Raw genomic sequence first — 21,524 nt, 5'->3', positions numbered from 1 at the left:
AGCACAGTAATATAAAATTATGAAGTAAATAAAAAATGTTCTCATTGTCATTATCCAAGACATCTTAAATTATGTTTGGAACGGCACCTTTGTTCTGTTCCAAGATGCACACCAGCAATGTTTTTTGTTGTTGCTGTTCTTGTTTTTTGAAGCATGCTGAAATGTCCTAATTGAATCTAATCAAATCTGATCATCTAATGATCCGATCCTGGCTTAGTCTTAGCCCTGTCTGTGAAAATGCCTATGTACTTTCTATTAGGTTAAAATTAGGGTTACTTGCATGTAATATAATATATATAATTCATTATTATAATAGTGGGTACATGTAACATGTAACAAGGACTTAAAATGTAATCTAAATGTTTTTGGTAACACTTTAGAATTGGTAACAAATGTTAACTATTAACTCTAACAGATGCCTCAATGAATACTTAAATTGTTGCTTATTAATAGTAGGATAGTAAGATAGTTGTTAGGTTTAGTTATTGGGTAGGATCAGGTTGTGTAGAATAAGGCATCAATACATGCTATAATGACTAATATTCTAGCAATATGCATGCTAATAAGCAACTAATAGGTGTAACGGTAAAATACTGTTTTAAGAAATTGAATAAATAATAAATGTATCCTTGCTGAATGTATGTATATGTTAAATAAATATTTAATTTTCTTTAAATTTCTCTCTCTCTCTCTCTCTCTCTCTCTCTCTCTCTCTCTCTCTCTCTCTCTCTCTCTCTCTCTCTCTCTCTCTCTCTCTCTCTCTCTCTCTCTCTCTCTCTCTCTATATCTCTCTCTCTCTATATATATATATATATATATAGTCACACGTGTGATAAGCAGGAGAGCACGCAACGAGTGTAAATGAAAATAAAGAGTTTTAATCTACTCAGATGACGAAATAAACAATATAAAGGCAGGCAGGCAGATAGGACGAAAATCACACGCAAATAAAGACGAGATCGGACCAACGGAACTGAAATCACAGGACTTAAATACACAACGTAATTGACTAAATTAACGAGAGACGGCTGAAAGACAATAAACTAAATTAGGTCACACGGAACACATGGCACACGACAAAAACAATAACAAAAGTCCAGAGAACGTGATATATATATATATATATATATATATATATATATATATATATATATATATATATATATATATATATATATATATGTGTGTTTTATTTGTTTACATGATTCAAATGAAGGCAGAGTGGTTTGAATGATGAAATGCTGAAGTGATCTGATCTCATATTGGTCCTCATCCAGTTCTTTTCCATGGATTTGCATGTACAAGTCACACTAAAACTATCCATATTTGTACTTTGTCATGTTTTCTTTTCACATCTCCCAAGTGAACTGAACGCGCCGGTTCTTGGCAAGCTGTCCCAACTACACGGAATATGGGTAGATGGCTTTTTTTGCTCTATGTTTGCAAACACCCGGGTACTGAATCTGGCACGGCCACCGCAGTCGCCAAGAGGGACAGACAAACCAGTCGAGGGGGGGGTTGATGTGACACTGCCACAGACTGGAGGAAGCGAGCGAGCCGGCCAGATCAGCCAACATAATACCCTCCTGGCACCTGCCAACCTACCCACCTCCCTCGGAGCGGACAGATGTGCTGTTGTTGAGGGTGAAGTAATGGTCGTAATTCCGTACTGGAAAGTGCCTGCTTCAAATTGTACATTAACCACGCCAGATGTTAATTAAGATAATTGTTTGGAACATGATGATAATAGAATGAGCTGCGCATGAATTTAGTGATTGCTCTGTAAGTTGTGTTGGCACTAGATGCGGTGGATCGAAGGCGCAGACGCACGTCGTGGTTGACATAGGCGCCACTTCCCACGGGTGCTCAGGAGCTCTAGCAGCCACAGGAAATCGAGCGTTACGTAAAAGTGAATTCATTTCAGCAACATTCATCAATTTGTGTGCTGTTAACGCCAGCCAACTGTGACTGCGAGACGTTCAGTGACTTTTTTTCTATGAGCAGAAAAGCTGTACTCAACTGCTCAAAAGTTTGGGGTTGGTATGATTGGTAACACTTTAGTATAGGGACCGGTTCTCTCTATTGGGGTATTTTAGTTCACCTTATTCTCTTTTATTTCATGGTTGCACCCATTAGTTGCTTATTAGCATGTAAATTACTACAATATTACCAATAATTTGTGTCTTATTCTACATGACCTTATTCTACATCTTTAATCCTACCCAATACCTAAACATAACACTACCTTACCATTAATAAGTAGCAAATTAAGAACATATAGAGGGAAAAGTGTTACCTATTCTGAAGTAATACAAAAAATTCTGTCATTAATCACTCACCCTCATGCTTTCTGACCCTCCATAGACAGCAACACAACTGAAATGTTTCCAGCTCCAGGAATACTGTAAATATATCGGTAAAACAATCCATGTGGCATTAATGGCTCAACTTCAGTTTTGCGATACTACAAGAATACTTATTTATGCACAAAGAAAACAAGTAGTAATCGGTTTGTTATTAGCAAGAATTAGACCTTAAAATAAAGGATGCTTTTTTAATTATTTCGGAAAAAAGTATTTTATGATTGCCAAGGCTCTATATATTGTAAATAAATAAATATTGTTAAATATTATAATTTGAAATAACTATTCTATTTAAGTTTATTTATTATATACTGATATATAATGTACAATGGATTTTCATTATTTGTTAGTCCAGTCTTTTATAAACCAAAAACCTTTTCACAATTTTACAATTCAGAATACTTTTACATTGTATAATGAATAGGTGAATAGAAGAATAGAAATGAATAGAAGCCTTTGCAAATTTAGTTGTTATAGCACATAAAATCAAAATAAATGAATAAATAAAAATGATAATAATGTTATTAATGTTCATATTTTATTATTATTATTATTATTATTATTATTATAAAATAAGGCTAAGACCTTTGACATACAAACAAGAATTAAAAGATATTCATCTAAAAAGTAAAATTATTCAAAGTCTTATACAGGTATATGAATTTTTTTTTATATTTAATTGCACATACAGTATTTAATTGAACATATGCCACGAAAGCAACTCTATGACTGCAAATGCTGTGGTTTCACTTAATTAACCTATATGTTTTAATTAAAGTGAAGATGTCTGAAATGTACACCTGATTAATAAAAATATTAAATAATAACCTGATTCATTACAATATATAATACATTTAAAAATATCACTTGTAACAACATGCCACTTGGTCCCTCAGTGGCACTTCTCTTAACAAAACTACTTGACAGATCTTAATACATTATCTCCACAAATGCGTCAATAACAAATAGATGCAATAAACTTTGATATTAAATTTAATCTAACGTCATAGTACAGGTCACTATTTTCCAGAGACATGAAATTGAACTAGATGGCCTCAAAACTGTTTTAACTGACTAAATCTCACAGATGAAATGATGAACAGGTCCATCAGTACACTTCGCATGCGTTTGAATGAAAGGTAATGAAGCGGTCTATAGTGTGAATACTCAGACGCATTTTTTGCCAGTGTTGAGCGCTGTCACAGAGACAGGTGTGATTCCTCAGAATAAATGTTTCAGTGATAAAACAATTAAGGCTTACTGTCAGGTAGTAGCAGAGGTTGTGTTACATACTAAATGCGTATTAAAAAAATCTGTCATTTCCTGTCATTTGAAAACCTGATGGATAAAAATAAGCTATCTGATATTTGGTTTCAGAAGCTTCACCGAAAAGAATAAATAAACGCATTTTCAAGCAGCACAAGCACAATATAGCAATACTGTATATATTTTTATGACAAGCAAGAGTCCGTAAGTAATTGTGATGCTGTTAATTTACCTATGATGATATATCATTTCTATTCATGGCTGGGATTTAGTTAGGCATTTGCTGTGCATTTATTTAATTTATTTTGGTTAAGAGAAAAACATGTTGTGTTGCCGAGATGTGATTTGTTGTAACAGCAGCGCGGCTCAACATAATGTAGTACATGTTATTTGAGCAGAGCCTGCCTTTTATTTGCATACGTCCTTTTCCGTAAAGATTGTATGTGTTATTTCGGGAAGTCATTATGCCGGGGGAAACATGCAAGGTGAACAATTTAAAGTGCATCATTTAAACGCAGCTCTCTCGGTGGGAATAAAAGAGGCATTGTCAGCAGTGTGTGGGGGCACGTTTGGCATCAGGAGATTCAGGGCAATAGTGTGCACTATTGAGCGAGCGAGGAGGGCAGAGAGTGAGTCGAGAGAAAATTGGCGGCGGTCACAATTAGGTCTGTAAACTGAGACTGAAGGATTGTCAATCTCTAGTGGCCTTGTGAAATGAATGGTCTGGCCTCGAGTGACCGGAGACTTTTCTGCAATCAGTATTAAAGGATTTAGAAGTTTGGTGTCTCATTTAGTGTGCTGTAACAAGTATGATTTGGTGGGTTGATATTCCTTTTGGTCAGATGTGGTTGGTATTTGATCCAATCCATTGTCTAAATCTGCCATTCTGATTAAACTTTGTTGCATCTGGTTGAACTGTAAAGCAACAGAGAATGTTTTTATCCCAACCTGCCCATTATCCATATATTGAAAACCTCTTGAATCAAAAACAACTTGGCTGCTCTGTATTTATGATGATTTGCTCGCAGGATACAGTGGAGAATGTCACTGAACCGTTATTTGAAAAACGGCTTTAATCCTCAATCATGCACAATGACAGCGAGATGCGGCTTTAGACCAATCGGGGTGCGTGAGATATATATTTTTACTGATGTGCTTAGGTACAGTCCATTATATTTGGATTCTGGACCACTGGAATGAGGAAATGGAAAAGAAGATTGCTTATGGGCGCTCAAGCTGAATATCAAAGAGATTCAAAGGAATTATAATGTTACACTGTGCAACTAGGAGCACATCCTCTTTGAAAAAAAGACGGTCAATTGTGAATACGGGAAAATGCGGAACCTGTGTTTGTGCAAAAACACCAAATTTGAAAAGGATAAGTCAACCGTCACTATTTCTATGGCCTATATTTATAGTGTTAGGGATTGGAACAAATGTTATTGGAAGTCATTGTGCATCATTTGCACTTGAATGATATGTCAAGTACGGATTTTGAGAAGGTGTGCTATTCATTTTCAAAGAAATCATCCTTTTGGTTCTTTAGTATTCTGACGAATACTAAAACGTGTGAAATTGTAAAGACTAGAATGAGTGATATCTTGGGACCTGAGTTTCATTGGGTTCATTGGGATTGACTATTAATTTGTAAGTCATGATCCAATTGTTCGTAATAATTTAATAATTGATTATATGTTGACATGGTTGATGATATATGGTGTACAACGTCAATTGATATAGTATTGATGTGACAGAGTATATAGCAAATGTATATAGTAACAGAGATTTTTTATGATATCATAAAATTGAACTGGAAGTTAAGTGCTGGGCGTCTGGTCAGAGGTCATCATTCTGTATGGATGTGGTTTTTGTTCCTTGCCGCTGTCGCCTCTGGCTTGCTTTGTTGAGGACACTTAACTTCTAGTGATTATCATCGAATTGATTACAAAGACCATCTCCGCATTTAATAACAAATTGTTCAATCTCGTCATTATACATCCCTGTCATTGTATTCTTCTGCTTTATACTGTTCAGTGCTTTGATACAACCTGTGTTGTTAAAAGCGCTATATAAACAAAAATGATTAATTGATTGATTGATTGATTGATTGATTGATTGATTGATTGATTTAGTTTGGTGAAATACATGGCACATTAATGCTTATGCGTTTGGTCTTGTAGGTCTGCATGATGAATCAAAATGAATTTGTAATCGCGATTAGAAGCTGTGATTGTCATGCGAATCTTTCAGCGAAGAACTTTTTTGTAAACAGTAGTAAATCTCCATCTGAAGGCCAGAGGGCGATCTCGCTCAGAACGTCCACATACGCTCCCCAAAAGAAAACCAGGAAATGCTTATAGCGGTTCCTGAATAAATTTACTACGCAGAGCCGTAGTTCTCTGACAAGCTGCAAAAATAAATCTCGCATCTATAATCATACGGTTATGAAATCGAAGAAACAGTTTGCGATAATGACAGCTGCTTGCATTGCTTTTCGATGAACATGGACATTTACTAATAATCATGGACATTTACTAATAATCATATTCACTAATCATCACAGAACCGCTTTTACTGAAAAAAAAATGTGCATGACAATTGCGTTTGATTAATCGTGCAGCCCTATGTTCTTGGCAGAATAGATCTGCTGGGGATGGTGGAGGGTTTCTGAAGTGAGTTGCAGCTGCTACGACAAGCATTATTTGAATGTTAAGCAACATCCTCGTTGGCTGCTGATGTGAAAAGAACGTTGTTATGAGCCATTTTGGCTCTGGTTAGTACAGAACTACCTACAAGCCTCCTAGAACATGAGAGCAAACATCTAATGATGCACTAGTGTAATTCATATTGGTGACAGCTGGCATGGGAGCTAAAAACCACTGCCTTTTGAGGCCAAGGGAGTAGGGTTTATCAGCTCATACTAGCTTGCTTCCATTACCCCAGTCAATCTCACTCCAGTCCGGGTCATGGCACCAGTATAACAGCAATATAACTACATTCACACCATTCTATCCAGTGTCAAGCAGCAAGGGATATGGGAGGCACAAACAAGGATGCTAAAATCCCAGGTTTACCCACACAGCTCTTGCTAGCTGACCTCCCTTATTCTCACTCCCATCTAAGTCATAGCAACACTGCAGCTGGATTTACTAGCTTAATAGCTTGTTGGTCGCTGTTACAATTACCATGTAAAACTTGCTCCCATCTGGGTTACAGCACCATACTAGCTGGCCTCCATAACACTGACCCTACTTGCATCTGGGTCAAGGCACCACTGCAAGTGCCACTCATATTGTCTTTGTTATAGGTAACAATCTGTTAGATGTCGTCTGATATGGATAGACTTTATGCTTTGCAGTGGTTACCATGCCACAGTCAACCTGGTCTCATAAAAATGCATGCCTATGTGCACTTTTTTTGGGACACTGCATTTTACAGCACGTTTCGCCATAGTCAAAGACAAATGCTAAGCACATGTGAACCCTGGCAGGTTTTTATTATGTTAATATAGGTACATATTGCTGTGTTTTTATTACGATGCAAGTTACAAATACATCCAAATTATCAGCCCTCAGACCAAAAAAGCATGGGTTGAATAGTTCTTAGGAACAGTTCACCCAAAAATTAATATTTTGTCTTGATTTACTCATTTACAGAAAGTTTGTAACCAGGCAGTTCTGGGTCATTATTTTTTCTACCATGGATGTCAATGGTGACCCAAAACAGACAGTTTTTTGGGGTTTGGCAGAAAAAAAGACATTTATACAGGTTTGGAAGAACTGTACATGATGGCAGAAATGTCATTTTTGGGTGAACTGCATGCTAATAACCAAGTGGGCGGCCTATAGGCTCACAGATGGAGTGACATTCTGGTTATATCCAGATGATCACTACAGAATTAACTTGCATTTTTTTACTAACTGTACCATGGTGAAGCAGAGAGCGGACTAGATAGCTCTCATTCATTGTCATTTGGCCACATCATCAATCCTTTGTGTGCGGCTACTCCTACATGAGGGCTATATCTGAGAACAGCCTGTGAAACAGAGCGTTGGTAAGGGCCTGAATATGTAGGGAGGTGTGTGTGTGTGATTCACATACAGAACACACTGTGATTCTGCGGGGGTGTGTGATTCTGGGCTAAATCCTAAATCCACCCCACCTAGATTACCAGATACATTTCTCTTCTGCATATATCCAAGTGAAGACACAGGAAGTCTGCGTTATACAGACACCCACAACTCCTCTGAATTATATATCAGTGGCTTATCCATAATAATGCCCACCGCGCCCTGTGTGCAGACTGTGTGATAGAGTGCCTAAGCCTGATGGATTGCTATGATTTTACCGGCAACAGAAAATTATTTTATATACTATTTTAATACATAATTTTGTTTTTAGTTTTTTTAACATTTCCATTGTATCATAGGATTAGGGAAAAGTATGAAAGACATCTTGAGCTTAATTCTATATATTGTTTATGCAATTCACAATTCAACTAACTATTAATGTAATTAGGAGTTTATAGAGGGAAAAGTCACAGTTAAGGGTTAGTTAATAGTGAGAACTGTACTTTTAAAATAAAATGTGACCATTTTATTCATTGTAATACTGTGCGTTGTTTTATTGGAGAGCATAAGTAAAAATATTGATCTACAAAATGGCAGTGCTTCACAATGCCGTATCATTAAATAAATGTGTTATTTTTGTTTCAGTTCTGTACAAAAAGTATTCTTGTAGCTTCATAATACTGCAGTTAAACCACTGATGACATATGGAGTATTCAGACAGCATCTTTCATACTTTTCTGCACCTTAACAGTCGTAATTGCTTGGCAGTCAATGAGACAGTCACAAGCCTCCCGATGTGCATCCTAAATATCATAAATTGCGTTCCGTGGATGAAAGGCATATGGGTTTGAAAGACACAGTGATTGATGAAAATGTTTATTTTGGGGCGGAGCAACCATTTAAGCACATATTAATGCTTAATTCCAAATGACATTATTTTTCATCCCTATTCCTATTCGACTACCTAAACTACAATACTAACCATTAATAAGCAGCAAACTATTAATTTATTGGGGGAAAAGTCATAGTTAATGGTATATGTGTTAACTATTCCAAAGTGGTACCAAATTATTATATTAAGTCAAACAATATATATATATATATATATATATATATATATATATATATATATATATATATATATATATATATATATATATATATATATTTTTACTCAAATTGTATTTCTTACCGTCTAATTGATTTACGTTTGGCTAAAAAAGAGCTACTGTAGGTCGCCCAGCCCTAGTGTTATTATTGCTAACTGAATCAGTTTTTTAAATTATTTATAATTATCAAAACAGAATGGAAATAAAATACAAATATTAGGTGAACAAAAATAATACATTAAACTATATAGAAAAAGTATTAAAAATGACAAATGCACATAACCTGTACTGTTACTTAAACTGAAAAAATACAAAAAAAGTAACAAATGTAAGACATATATAAGTAAAAACTAGATATTTCAAAATATTGATAGTAGTTTAGTAGCATATAAAAATACAAATGCCCAGCATCCCCGTGTGGCGCTTAATCTCCACCCCAATGGGACTGTTACAGTAAGTGTACTTTTTTACTTTGGTTTCGATTAAAGTACACGAGCAACTGGTGTGGTTGATCAGACATACAGTCCTGTACCTCAAGAGCTTACGTATCCATTTCTGCCCAAGGCCATTAGGAGAGAAGTGCCCTGATGATGAGTCGCCGCCACTAAAAAATCAATAAGCACCATATGTCTCCCTTATCGTGTAGTATTAATGCGATTTCAGAGTATGATTCATCACGCTAGAGCAGGATAAATTAGAGTGTATATGTCCATATGTCTATTGCTCCACTGTAGCATGATGTAAAGACCCAGCGTATGGGAAAACAGCACCTGCAGAAGGTATTCATTTTGCACTTTATAATGAGAAACCTAACTACCATTTATTGTGAAATGTAACCTCACAGATCCTGAATAATTTAGGGCTCTGTCTTGTGGCGTGTCACACTGTATGTATCTTTCCCAGATGTGCTTGGAAATGTCGATGAATTTTAGCTGAAATCCGACTCTATGTAACCGAGACGGTCTATAACAAACGTCATTTACGGTACACATATTGATGTCAATTTTTTTAGCTGCGGCATTATTAACTGCTTTTTCAGTGGGTATCTCAAATGCTTCTGGCGCATGATTCCTGACATTCATTAGAGATGTTCAGCTCAAATTGCAAAAGGTCAAATTGCAGAGTGGGCTCTTAATTGGCCTGCGGCAATCAAAATGTTGTTATGTTCTAAATTACTGCATTAATGGACTCGTTAAATTGCTCATTAGATAAGAAGATTCAAAAGCGAGCAAAATGCAGAGGAACGACGCCAGGCTTTGTGACATTGTACAGTTGTCTGGTTATGTTTAAGTCTACAGAGGTCTGCAAGGTTATATCAGTAAATTGTCTTTCCTTACACTTTTTGAAGGGGTTTATGTAATGCTTCTCTCTAATGTGTATTTTTAGGTTTTACTTTATCAGCACATTCTGCATTGTCAATTCCAGTTTGTCCCTAGTGTACCATTGAGGCCATCGTGATTTATATTAGCATTCAGCGCTGTGGGACAATAAATGTGAGAAATCAGACTGTGATCATTTACTATATCTGTGTGGGCCAAAATCCTATTTAGGAATAAGATGAAAGTACAACACACATCCAACTCGCAGAATAGTCGAGAACAACAAGGACAAAAAGTAATAATTCTGAGATAATTTCTTAAGTAGCTCAATTTTCAGTAATATTTATGTTAAAGGCATATTTCAGGCACATATTAAATGATTATTTAAAGCAATGCCAAGATCGTGAACTGATGAAATTTGTACCTTGAACACAAATGACAAAGTTGTTTTGGATAAAAGTGTCTGCAATATGCAGCATCTGTTATATGGATTTATAGTGCTCATGTGGGAAATATGGGTTCAAATTTGGCTTGCAACCTTGATTACCTTTTCTTTCCCACGTCACTTCTAGGCAGTTCTCTGCTTTCAACAGAACCAACAGCACTGAAACGTCTCTGTTCAAACTCAAGCTTAAGTGCTTCATTACTTAAAACACTTCTACACATATAGACTGTAAATGTTACACATTTTTAAAAAGTTATTCAAATTTTTTTTTTTTTTACTTTTTTCTGAACCACGCTTTAGACTCCAAAACATGTGAAACAAGTCATCCCCATCTAACATTTCCACACTTACTTAAATGTCATTTTTAAAGCTCAACACCTCACATAGAGCCAAATGGTCCTCTAATGGGCTCCTATCATTATAGCATTACAAGTCGATAAATGAAATGTTAAGTGCTGCGTGACATTTCAGAAAGTCTCTATTTGTAGCTTAGCATTAAGATTACTGGTAGGTAGAGATAAGGGATGGTTTCTACTATGCTTGTATTAAGTTCATTAGGGTCTTACATCTTTGTTGTTGATGAATGTGAAGATAGACAAAGGTTGATTGAGTTTAAAAGTATGCTCAATTATTAACTAATGACCATTTAGCTTGTTGCTCACAGAGTGGACGATCAATGGTTAAACACTGGTATTGACCTTCAAACGTCATCTTCTTGAGGGCTAATTTAACTTACCTGTTATTTTTGTGGAAATGCTTTTAACTGTGTTCCTCCTCAAAAGGGTAAACAGCAGCCAGTCCTATCTGATGAAACAATCTCCGCATGTTTGCATATTCCATGTGCAGTTGCATTTCTGGATAAGCTGTGGATATTGTAAGTTCTGCTTCTCAATTTTACATGCTCACAGCGCACATGAAAGCATTGTGTTCTTCGACTGACCCAAAAATGTCTTGTCTTGTGTTTTGATATAGCAACAAGCTTGATGAACAAAGGCTAACTTTTTGTGATGCAGCATAAGAAACTAAACCTTAGAGATTTGTCAGAGAGAATTAGGTTCTTTTATGCGCACTAGCTAGTCCCCATTGTTAGCCACGAATGTCTAATGTCAAATTTGACCTGATATGACTCAGTGTAGAAGTCTCTAATAATTCCACAAGTGTTCATCACGTCAGATGTTGCCCGGTTGCACCTGGATCTGTTTTAACCTCAGATCATTGGCCACCTGCAGTAGAGCATTTTCTTGGCCCCCGAGAGCTCCTGGGAAGTAGCTTCCTGTCTGCGATGGAAGTACAGGCTCACGTCCCTGCAATAATCACAGCCTGTCCAGATAGTGACCAATCACAGCTGGCCGTTGGAGCAGTCTAATTGCAGAGAGTGGGACTTCTGGCTTCTCTAAATGTGTCACTGCCAAGACCCCCGTTGCCAGCTGCGGGACAGTCACAGCCGCGGGGCCTGTCGCTCATGTTGCCGTCTTCTCGTCAGATGGAGTGGTCTGATTATGTCAGAGTAGAAGCTCTGCTCCAAAGTTGGATGTTAAATGTGGTTTCAGAGCCTCGTGTGGAAAAGTGCTGGGAGTCTCTCAAAGTGCACTGCCAAATGATTGTTCACAAGTAAGGTGCGAAGACATTTTGTTGGCGGCTCTCTTCCTTCCAAGAGCAACAACACCAAATATATCTAAACACACAATATTATCCAAAAGCGCCTGTATTCACATGCCCTTACGACTTTGAAAATCTGCTCCATTATTCCCCACTGCTGTCTTCTTCAAATCAGCCACAATTATTCGTGCCAAGTTTTATTCGTAGGAGTCTTAGATAAAATCAATGCCGTTATTGGAAAAAAAGCATAACCTAAACATGCTAAAACACGGTTCCGCATCATTAGGTAGTTGTCAGACTGCTCCAGCCCAAGGGAATGCTGGGATGTCTGTCGGGTCATCTGCAAGTCAGACGTTGCCTTCTTCCCCAAAAAAAGATAGAAAAGGGCTTGAGGTCGAACCGAGGGATTTACGCTGCTGGAATAAACTGCGTTGAAGAAGTCAGAAGGATGTTGGAAACCAACCATTTCATCATGTCGACTTCTTTAAGCTCTGGGAAAAAGAGCTTTGTCAGACGTTGGCATTTCACGGAGGTTGTGACAGATTGGAGCTAACTCTGGGCATCTGGCAGGCTTTCGATTCTTTTTTTGGAAATGTGGATGCGGAGTTTTGCCAGCCCCTGTTGGCCTGCGTTGAATTGATAACAGTTGTCTGTGGGGTTATTCAAACCTTTGTATACTTGTTTCTGTCAATGGATTTGGGATAATGTTTCGAGCTTGACACCATTGTGTCAGAATAAGATGTAGCACAAAGTCTCAGTGTAAGTGAAATGAACCAGCGCATCACGAGACTCTCTTTCTGAGAGTAGCATTCACCTCTTCATTTGACCCCAGTGCAGAGACAGATTTGACCACTGAAGGAAGTCGATTTCAGCCTCTGTGTGGGTGAACCTTTTTTCTTGCTCTCAGTATCTTTCTTCTCTTCCTCGTCGTTCTTTTCAACGCCCACATCCCTATATGTTATCATTGTAGGGCTTGAATGGAAACCGCCAAGCGTTTTAGAGTCTAGGCATTGTACCATCAACCCTCGGATGCGGCACAAACAGCGACTGTTCCTCGCCTTGGCAGCTTATCATCACCTTTGTGATGTTGGGCGTATGAGTGTGTATGTGTTTGTCTTTTCTGTAAACAACAAGGGAGCGCACTCTTTTCTTCCATTCCTCCCTCTGTGTCTGAGGAAGATAGAGGGATAGGGGCCGGTGGAAATGTGTCATCTGTTCCTAAGCTTTGATGGTCCTTGTCTCACCGGGATTCGTTGGACTCTATCAGCAGGCCCATGTGTAGAGCGAGCCCAGACCTGATCACCTTTCCTCCCTTTATCCAATTCCGCTGTGTCTCCTTGCCAAAACCCCCCCAAGGCATTTGCCATCTCCACAAACCCTCCATTCATTCGCTATTCATAACTCAGCACACATTCAGAAGGAATATTTAAACAGTCTTGACACATCCTCTAGAAAGATTCCGTCTTGTAGAGTCAGATCTTATTGTTTGGAGACATGTTGTCTTTTTTTAACATTAATGTACATCTAAAAGGTTTCGAAAGATGAAATGATTGTCTCTGCTGACATGTAAGTAAATCCATTTTTCTGATTTGACATGTCATTGTTTGCGTGTAACAATGTTCCCAAAAGGACGTTAAACATGTCTATGAGGAATTCCCCAGTGTTACAGAGTTCACAGAGACCAAAAGGCAAATGTCAACTCACTTTTGTTGAAACTAAACCATGTTGGGACACCTTATACAATTCATAGCATGATTTCTGTTGCTAAAGAGCCCACAAAACTGACTTTACTACTGCACATTGAACTTTTTTGAAGTGAAACAACTTGAATAAGAAAAAGAATGGGACTTGATTTTGGATTCATGCAAATCTGTATGTAATTAAAAAGTATGGTGCCAATTTATATTAAAATTAGCCTATTTTTTAAAAAAAAATGGCGTGTTCCTTTAAGGCCACCCAATATAAAGTTAGACCACAAATGCAATTAAAATGTGTTATATATGTCAATAAGCAGACTGAGGTGAAATATAAAGTCTGTGAGATGAAAAGTCTTTTCAAATGATACAATTGAAGTGAATTGTGCCTTTTTAGATGGTGTGAGGTGATGAGTACAAGGTGACCTTTCTGTTCATCTGTCTTTCTGCTGCTGCAAACTCTTCTTGGAAATTGCAAACATAATGGATGAATGGCTGCTTGTGGCAGACAGGTGGAAAGTGTTGAAACTCCAGTTAGAGGCAACAAAACGGCTTCAGTTTGACGGTGACAGTCAATCGCAGTTTATATTCAGAACAGTGGGAGTTTCGAAAACGTTTATGTCACTGTGTGACTAAACTCATGAATAATACATAATGCCATGAATTAGTAAGCAAACATAAGTCCTAAGCTTCACCTCCAAGGTATTTCAAGCTCTGAAATCTTTAGTATTTACAAAAAAGGCACTGTGGTCTACTAACACTAGCATACCATGACATTAATAATGTGTTATATTTTGTGCTTTTCTCAAATGTGGTCATCCAGAGGTGATTTTCAAGAGACCCTAGAAATTCAATTCCCTTAGAGTATCAGGACCTAGATTTACTTATAGATCCAAAGGATGTTGTCTTTTACTATGGTTACCACATCATATTGGGCATCATATTAGGACCCATGCAGATCATGGCCTCACTTACGTCCTACAGCAGCAACCACATTTTCGCCAGGTCTACCATTCAGGTATTGACCAGGCTTCAGGCGCAGTGTGCATATTAAAGTTCATACAAATACCATGCGATACTATGAAGCATAAATAGTTGCTAAGTTTACATGGAATTGTTACTAATCCGATCGATGGCTCAATCAGTCTAAAAAGCCTTCGTGTAAACATCATAATCGATCTGACTGAGCTGAAACCGAATGCAATTTTGATCGGATTAAGACTGGTGGTGTAGACCTTTCCTAATCCAAACGAGGGTGCATGTAAACACTTGGATTAAAAAAACGAAATTGCAAAGTACTGAGCATGTGCAACGAGCTAGAAATGGCGTAATGATGAACGGCACATGGAAAGAGCTGTTGTTTGTGTAGAATGAAGTGTCATGAAAGAATGTCATGTTATTCTAAATTTCTCCTTCCACTCATCATCTGTGAAGTGGAGCAGAACAACGTCCCATCAATCCTGCAGCGAGGCACAAAGCTTCACATGCTCGCTGTTTCCTAATTAGGAACCAAAATAAAAAATATTAAGTATGCCCTTTAAAACAAAGTAAATAAGCAAAGCTTTGTTTCGTTGTATTCTTTTTTTGTTGTTTTGTTCTATTCTTTGAAACTTAATCTGCAGTTCTCCGATTAAACACTTTTCTAACACACTTTTCACAATACAGTAACTTTACAGGAAATAGTTGCTTTTAGTTTTTGTTTAGTGTTGTGTTGTGTTTAGTGGCGGCGCTAGCCCCACAAGGAATTCCAAAGGATTTTTCTATTTTTTAACAGAAAATCACTTTCATTAACATAAAAAAAAAACTTTCAAAAAAACTGCCTAATACGGCTTATATACAAAATTCTTATTATGGGGATTTTCTTTGATGACTGCAGTGTTAATAATTTTAATTATAGGCCTATAATTCATTGACTTTTTAAAAACATTTAATAAAGAGTTAGCTAATAGCCTTTTTTATTGTCCTCACAGCATATAATGTGGCGATGCGCTATGAAATTGGGGAAATAATTTAATGTAATTGGTCATTCTAAATCCTATTAATATTGTCAAATTTTTTATGTTAATCTCTGGTTATCATCGACACATGATGCCATGCTAATCAGCACTGGGATGTTGTCACCGGCAAGTGTGCCCATGTGGGTTTATGAATTGTAAAAAAAAAAACTATTTAAAAAGTATTTTTTATTAAGAATCACAACTTTCTCTCTTTTCCATAATCACTCATAAATTGCGTTACTTTGTAAGTATCGTATCTGGCAGTTGGCATTAGTATATTGCTAATACAGTATACAGTGGCATATAAGAAGTTTAAAACAACAGAAAAAAGTAAAATATGCCTTATTTCGAAGATATATTTAAAAAAGGGCTAGCTAAACTGTAGGCGTTCATTACATTCTCTCGATTGAATTAGTTTTTTAGCACCGCCCTTGGCACCCCCAACAAACAAACCCTGGAGCCCCCACTAGCTGTGTTTATTATTTTTTTTATTTGCTTGTTTTTGACCAACTAACAGTAATAGAATAACATGACAGTCTCAGATTAAACACTTCGCATTTATAATACGCTTTTCACAATACATTAAAAGCAATAATTGTCTTTAGTTGGCAAAAGTCGTTTTAAATGTTTGCTTAATTTATTTCACCTTCTAACAGTAATAAACACTAAATATTTATATGACGCTTTTCACAATACATGTTGTTTAAAAGTAACTTTACAGCTGTTAATACTTGTTTTTAGTTTTAGTTTAGTTGAGTTTAGTTTTAGTTTAGTTGAGTTTAGTTTAGTGTCAACTTTACAGAAAAGAATTACTTATTTGTGATAGTTAGTTAGTTGTTGTTTTTGTTGTTGTGTTGTTTGATCCTCCAAAAATGAGTAGAATAGTGCTATGTAGTACTATGCAAACCTAACCGTTGTTGATTGTGTGACAGACTTGTAATGCATGCACAATAACAACAAATCATTTTTATGAACGGTTCCACCAACATAGTGCTTTAAAACAATGCTGTTTAAAAACTTGCAGAAACATGCATACCTTTTCGTTGTATTCTTTGATGTTTAATGCCTTTTTGTTGACACTGAAAAATAAACCCACACTGAGGAATATTCTGAGCATTGTGACGTTGTTCTGTACTTATATAATCCTTGTTTGAGCAAAATCCTGTTTGTTTGTTTATTTGTTTTTTTTAGTTTTTTGGCCGTATCTCCCCAGGAGCAGGATTTATATTTTATCTAGAGGCATGAAGTATATTCTTTTTGCCCATTTTTATGAGCTGCTCATTGCGTCAAGATATTTCCTTCTTACTTTATCATTTGGGATATTATTCTTGTATGCTGTATGCTGTTTAAACAGACAAAATGTGTCCTGAATCCTTCACTCAACCCGGCTCCAATACGTGCATGAGATATTACCATCCGGTACATTTTACCATGGTACCACGATTTCAAGCAATGTGACCGTTGATTGTTTTCCCAAAAGTCCCGTTCACCTTACTGGTTACTTATTGATCACTAATGATATGTTTGTATGTCTCAGCATTAAGGGACAACCGGATTGAACTGGTTCGAGCCTCTTGGAAGGAGCTGACCATCAGCATCAGTGACGTTGCTCTGTCAGATGAAGGACAGTATACGTGCTCGCTCTTCACCATGCCTGTCAAGACCTCCAAGGCCTTCCTGACTGTGTTAGGTAAGACCTCCCGTAGATCAATCTCCCTGTCGTCCTCATCAATCTGTGCATTTAAGGTCAGCGCGCTCGTCACTGATCTGAGGTCGGTGAGTTGTCTCTCATCACGTGATCTTGTTTTTGCACAGGAGTGATGTAAACGGAGAATTTCACACTGGCTGATGGAGCCATTAGACGTGTCGCTGTGTGCTTCGGCCTACCTATAAAGTTCAATATAAAAATAAAGCAAAAAGTAGTCCCACCACTATTGGTGCCACGGTGTGGTTTAGGGAAGGAGCGCTCGACAAGAGTATAACTTGTATAACTCGACAAGAAAACAACAACAAAAGAGGCAAGATACGTTACAATTGGTCACAACGTAAAATAACCACACCAGTTGTCTATGAAGCCTGTAAATAATAGAGATTGTATAAGAAAAAACACAGAAACAAAGCGAACAAAACAACAAAAAACAACTTTAAAAACTGTTTTTAAATGTACTTGTAAACAATATGTGAAAAGCTGTATATAAAATAAGGTAAAAGTGGTATGGTTTATTAGTAGTATTATTATTATTGTAATAGTTTAGTCTTGCTTGTTTTATTTGTTTGTTTTGTTTTTTGTTTGTTTGTCTGTAAACAAGTACCTTTGTAAAAAATATTTTTGCTTTTCATTGAACAGGTGCTATCTTTTATCTTCAGCGTTACAATAGTTTTGTTCTGCTACTTATTTGTTTTGTTTTAAATAATCAAAGTGGGACTACTTTTCATGCTTTTATAAACAGCTTTTTCATACAATGCATATTGTTTACAAATACCTTCACATAATTATTGTCTTGGTTACATTTTTGTTCGTTTTAATTTCATGTTGTTTTAATTCGTCAAAAATGCTGATACTGCTTCGCCTTATTTTTTACACAACTTTACAAAAAACTGTTTCGTTTTGTTCTGTATTGGTTTTATGTTTGTTTGTTTCGTTGTAAATCACCCGAGAGCGGTGCGAGCTACTTATTGTTAACATACAATACGTATAATAAATAAGTACAGATAGGTAGCTGTTTGTTCGTTTTTTTTCATCCAGCAATTCTGGGATTGCTTTTTAGACAAATTGATTTCTTTTGATTCTGCATTCATGGTTTACGTGTCAGCGTAACATTGTTAAGTCATTTTTTTATTTTTTTTTTATTTTGTAGCACAGTTTTTGATGGCGGTTTGGTTTGATGGCAAAAAAAAAAAAAAAAAAAAAAAGACTGGAGAAACCAAAACCATCTCCATCGCTCAACAAACGTTTCCTTTCCAGTAAACTCCCAAAACTCCATACTGCAGAATATGTCACTGCAGAATATATATATGTATATATATATATATATATATATATATATATATATATATATATATATATATATATATATATACCGACAAACTTATATATAAACTGACAACCGTGTTTTCTATTAAAAAAATGTCAGTCGAGCAACACTGGAACTTCAGGCAAGAAGCATTCTTCTGAACCACATCATGTTCCGACGGGGGCTGAGCTCTGAAATCTCCGAATCACGCGTGTTTCCATCAGCGCTGTCTATAATCCTCCTCCTCTGTTTGTATATCAGGTGTTCCAGCGAAACCAGAAATCACAGGCCTCTCGAGACCTGCCCAGGAGGGGGAGGACGTCACACTGACATGCACCACATCTGGCAGCAAACCGGCTGCCGACATCCGATGGTTCAGAAACGACAAGGAGGTGCAAGGTAAACAAATCCCCGCGGATAGCCTAGAGCTGATTGTGTGCAATGAACAGTTGCACGTTTTGTCAGTGTGCAAGCGGTACGTGGTGCGTAATGTGTATCTTCACGCCAGCGCCTTCGTGGATTGCGCGGCTCTTTTTACGAAACATCTCACAGCGGAAATCTGCATTTCTCTGCAATGAAGGTGGAGTCATTTACCGGTTTAATGCGCGTGGACAGAAATAGGTTTATAAACAATGCCTGAGTTGCCAAAGGATGTGATTTCATGCACATACGATGGATTTGTGCGAGCAAAGACCGTTCTTAAAAAAAAGAAAATCGGTAACGTTTTAGAATTGGGACCAATTGATGATTAGCATATTTATGTTGAACAAAATGGTTTTTTATTTAAGCATATATTATGCATAATCACATTGCGCATTCCTAATCCTACACAATACATAAACTGGACAACTACCTTACCAACTATTAATAATCAGTAATTAGGATTTTATGGAGACAAAAGTCATAATTAATGGTTTATTAATAGCCAGAATTGGACCTTAATGTGTGATGAAAAATATTTTTTAACACATTTTTTTACGTTTTATCATCTTTATAGCCATGTTGGTTTTATTTGATTTCCAAAAACACAAAAAGTTTGAATAAAATTAATGTAACTATAACTATAAATATTTTTCAACCTTAAATACGTTTGAGTATTTATATACACACACCTTCGTAATTTATAAACATCTCTTATTCTTAACAAAAAAAACAGATTGATTATTAATAATAATAATAATAAAAACATTTGGAGTAAAAATAATAATAATAATAATAATCATTTATTTTTAAACACTGGCTTAACCAACAAGATAAAAGAAGACTACATCTATATCTGACAGGAAAGATTTAAAAAAAAAGAATATACTACTATATTAGTACAGCGTAACACATCAGTTCAACTTTAACCAATATGTTACCCCAGACATCCCTCCGAGGGCTGAAACACGCACATCTCAGGCAGAAGCCCCAGTCGGCTGATCTGGTGCTGGTGATTGATGGCCTGAGACTCCGTCAGACAGGCCTGACTCAGAGATGGCATTCACGCAGGCTTCACTTAAAGGCCAGTGGCACGCGGGAACAGAGCATCACAGCCGGACCGCCTGTCACTCACTTCCATTCAAAGAAATCTCACTCTGTGATCTGATCTTGTGAGACGGATTGGATGTGCTTCTGGAGACCAGCACGCAGGCCCAAACAGAATATGTAACACGGTGCGATACCGCTCACTTTAGGATGGTCAGAGAGATACGAAGCCGCGTGGAACGGGTCACGTTGATGGATACCCTGGCCGCCGCCGACACAGCTTCCAGTGCGGGCTGGGCTTTCAACTCTTGAAACTTCAGCACAAATCCAGGATCTCCTGAGAGCTTATTTACCACAAATAGTTTTTTTTGGTTTGTTTGTTTTTAGATTCAGTTTACTAGGTCTATGTTAAATATACTACACTAATTTCCTCCGGGCCAATCATTCACTCGCTTTTTTATGCTGTTCTACTACATCTGGATGGGACAGCACCAGCTATTCCTGAGGACTTTCTTAAATTGGGACATGAAGTTCACAGCAGGGGTTTAGTAACTACTACATAAATTATAGTTTATTTTGGCTGCGCCGTATGTTCTTAAAGGAACAGTTCACACAAAATAATTTCTTCTGCAGAACACAAAGGATATTTTGAAGAATGTTGGTAACTGTTTTAGCTTTTATTATAGGCCTGTTTTCAGTAAAACAGTAAAAACGTCAAACAGACTTCTATTAAAATACGAATAATGTTTCACAAGAGAAAAATTCGGAAAGATTTGAAATCACATGAGAATGAATAAATGTACATTTTCCTTTAAAAGTTGTAAATGGTAATACATATTATTAAAATATAGTTCATATATTATGTATATGCAACATGTGTGTGTGTGTGTGTGTGTGTGTGTGTATATAAATCTCAATTAATCATTTGACAGCACTCGTGCTGTTTGTTTTCAGATTTGCATTAGAACAAAAAAAAAAACAAGAAATTTACATTGAATGATGGACCCGAGCTTCGTAGGTGGGTGTTTTTGCTAGTACGGAATACCCTAGCTACCATATGCCATGCAGAACAACATAGCAACATCTTCATAATGCACGAAAAGCACCTTTAGAGCACCTTACTAACACATAGCAGCTCCTTGGCAACACTTGCAACGTTAAAATGTAATCGAAAAACTAAA

General features: G+C 36.8%; 1 protein-coding gene across 6 annotated transcripts in view; it reads left to right on the top strand.

Moving 5' to 3' along the window:
- The window catches only part of cadm2b (cell adhesion molecule 2b), a 195,266-nt gene that overhangs the window by 148,448 nt on the left and 25,294 nt on the right, over positions 1 to 21,524 (top strand). For all 6 annotated transcript variants that reach the window (XM_043259344.1, XM_043259340.1, XM_043259345.1 and 3 more), the window contains exons 4-5: positions 17,400 to 17,552; positions 19,138 to 19,275. In XM_043259344.1, the coding sequence (XP_043115279.1) occupies positions 17,400 to 17,552; positions 19,138 to 19,275 (291 nt within the window). The remainder of the gene's footprint in view (positions 1 to 17,399; positions 17,553 to 19,137; positions 19,276 to 21,524) is intronic.

This window comes from Puntigrus tetrazona, chromosome 15 (genome assembly GCF_018831695.1).
Source record: "Puntigrus tetrazona isolate hp1 chromosome 15, ASM1883169v1, whole genome shotgun sequence".
In the NCBI taxonomy this organism is placed as follows: domain Eukaryota; kingdom Metazoa; phylum Chordata; class Actinopteri; order Cypriniformes; family Cyprinidae; genus Puntigrus; species Puntigrus tetrazona.
Note: the sequence above shows the minus strand (reverse complement) of the source record. Positions and strands in the feature narration are given on the sequence as shown.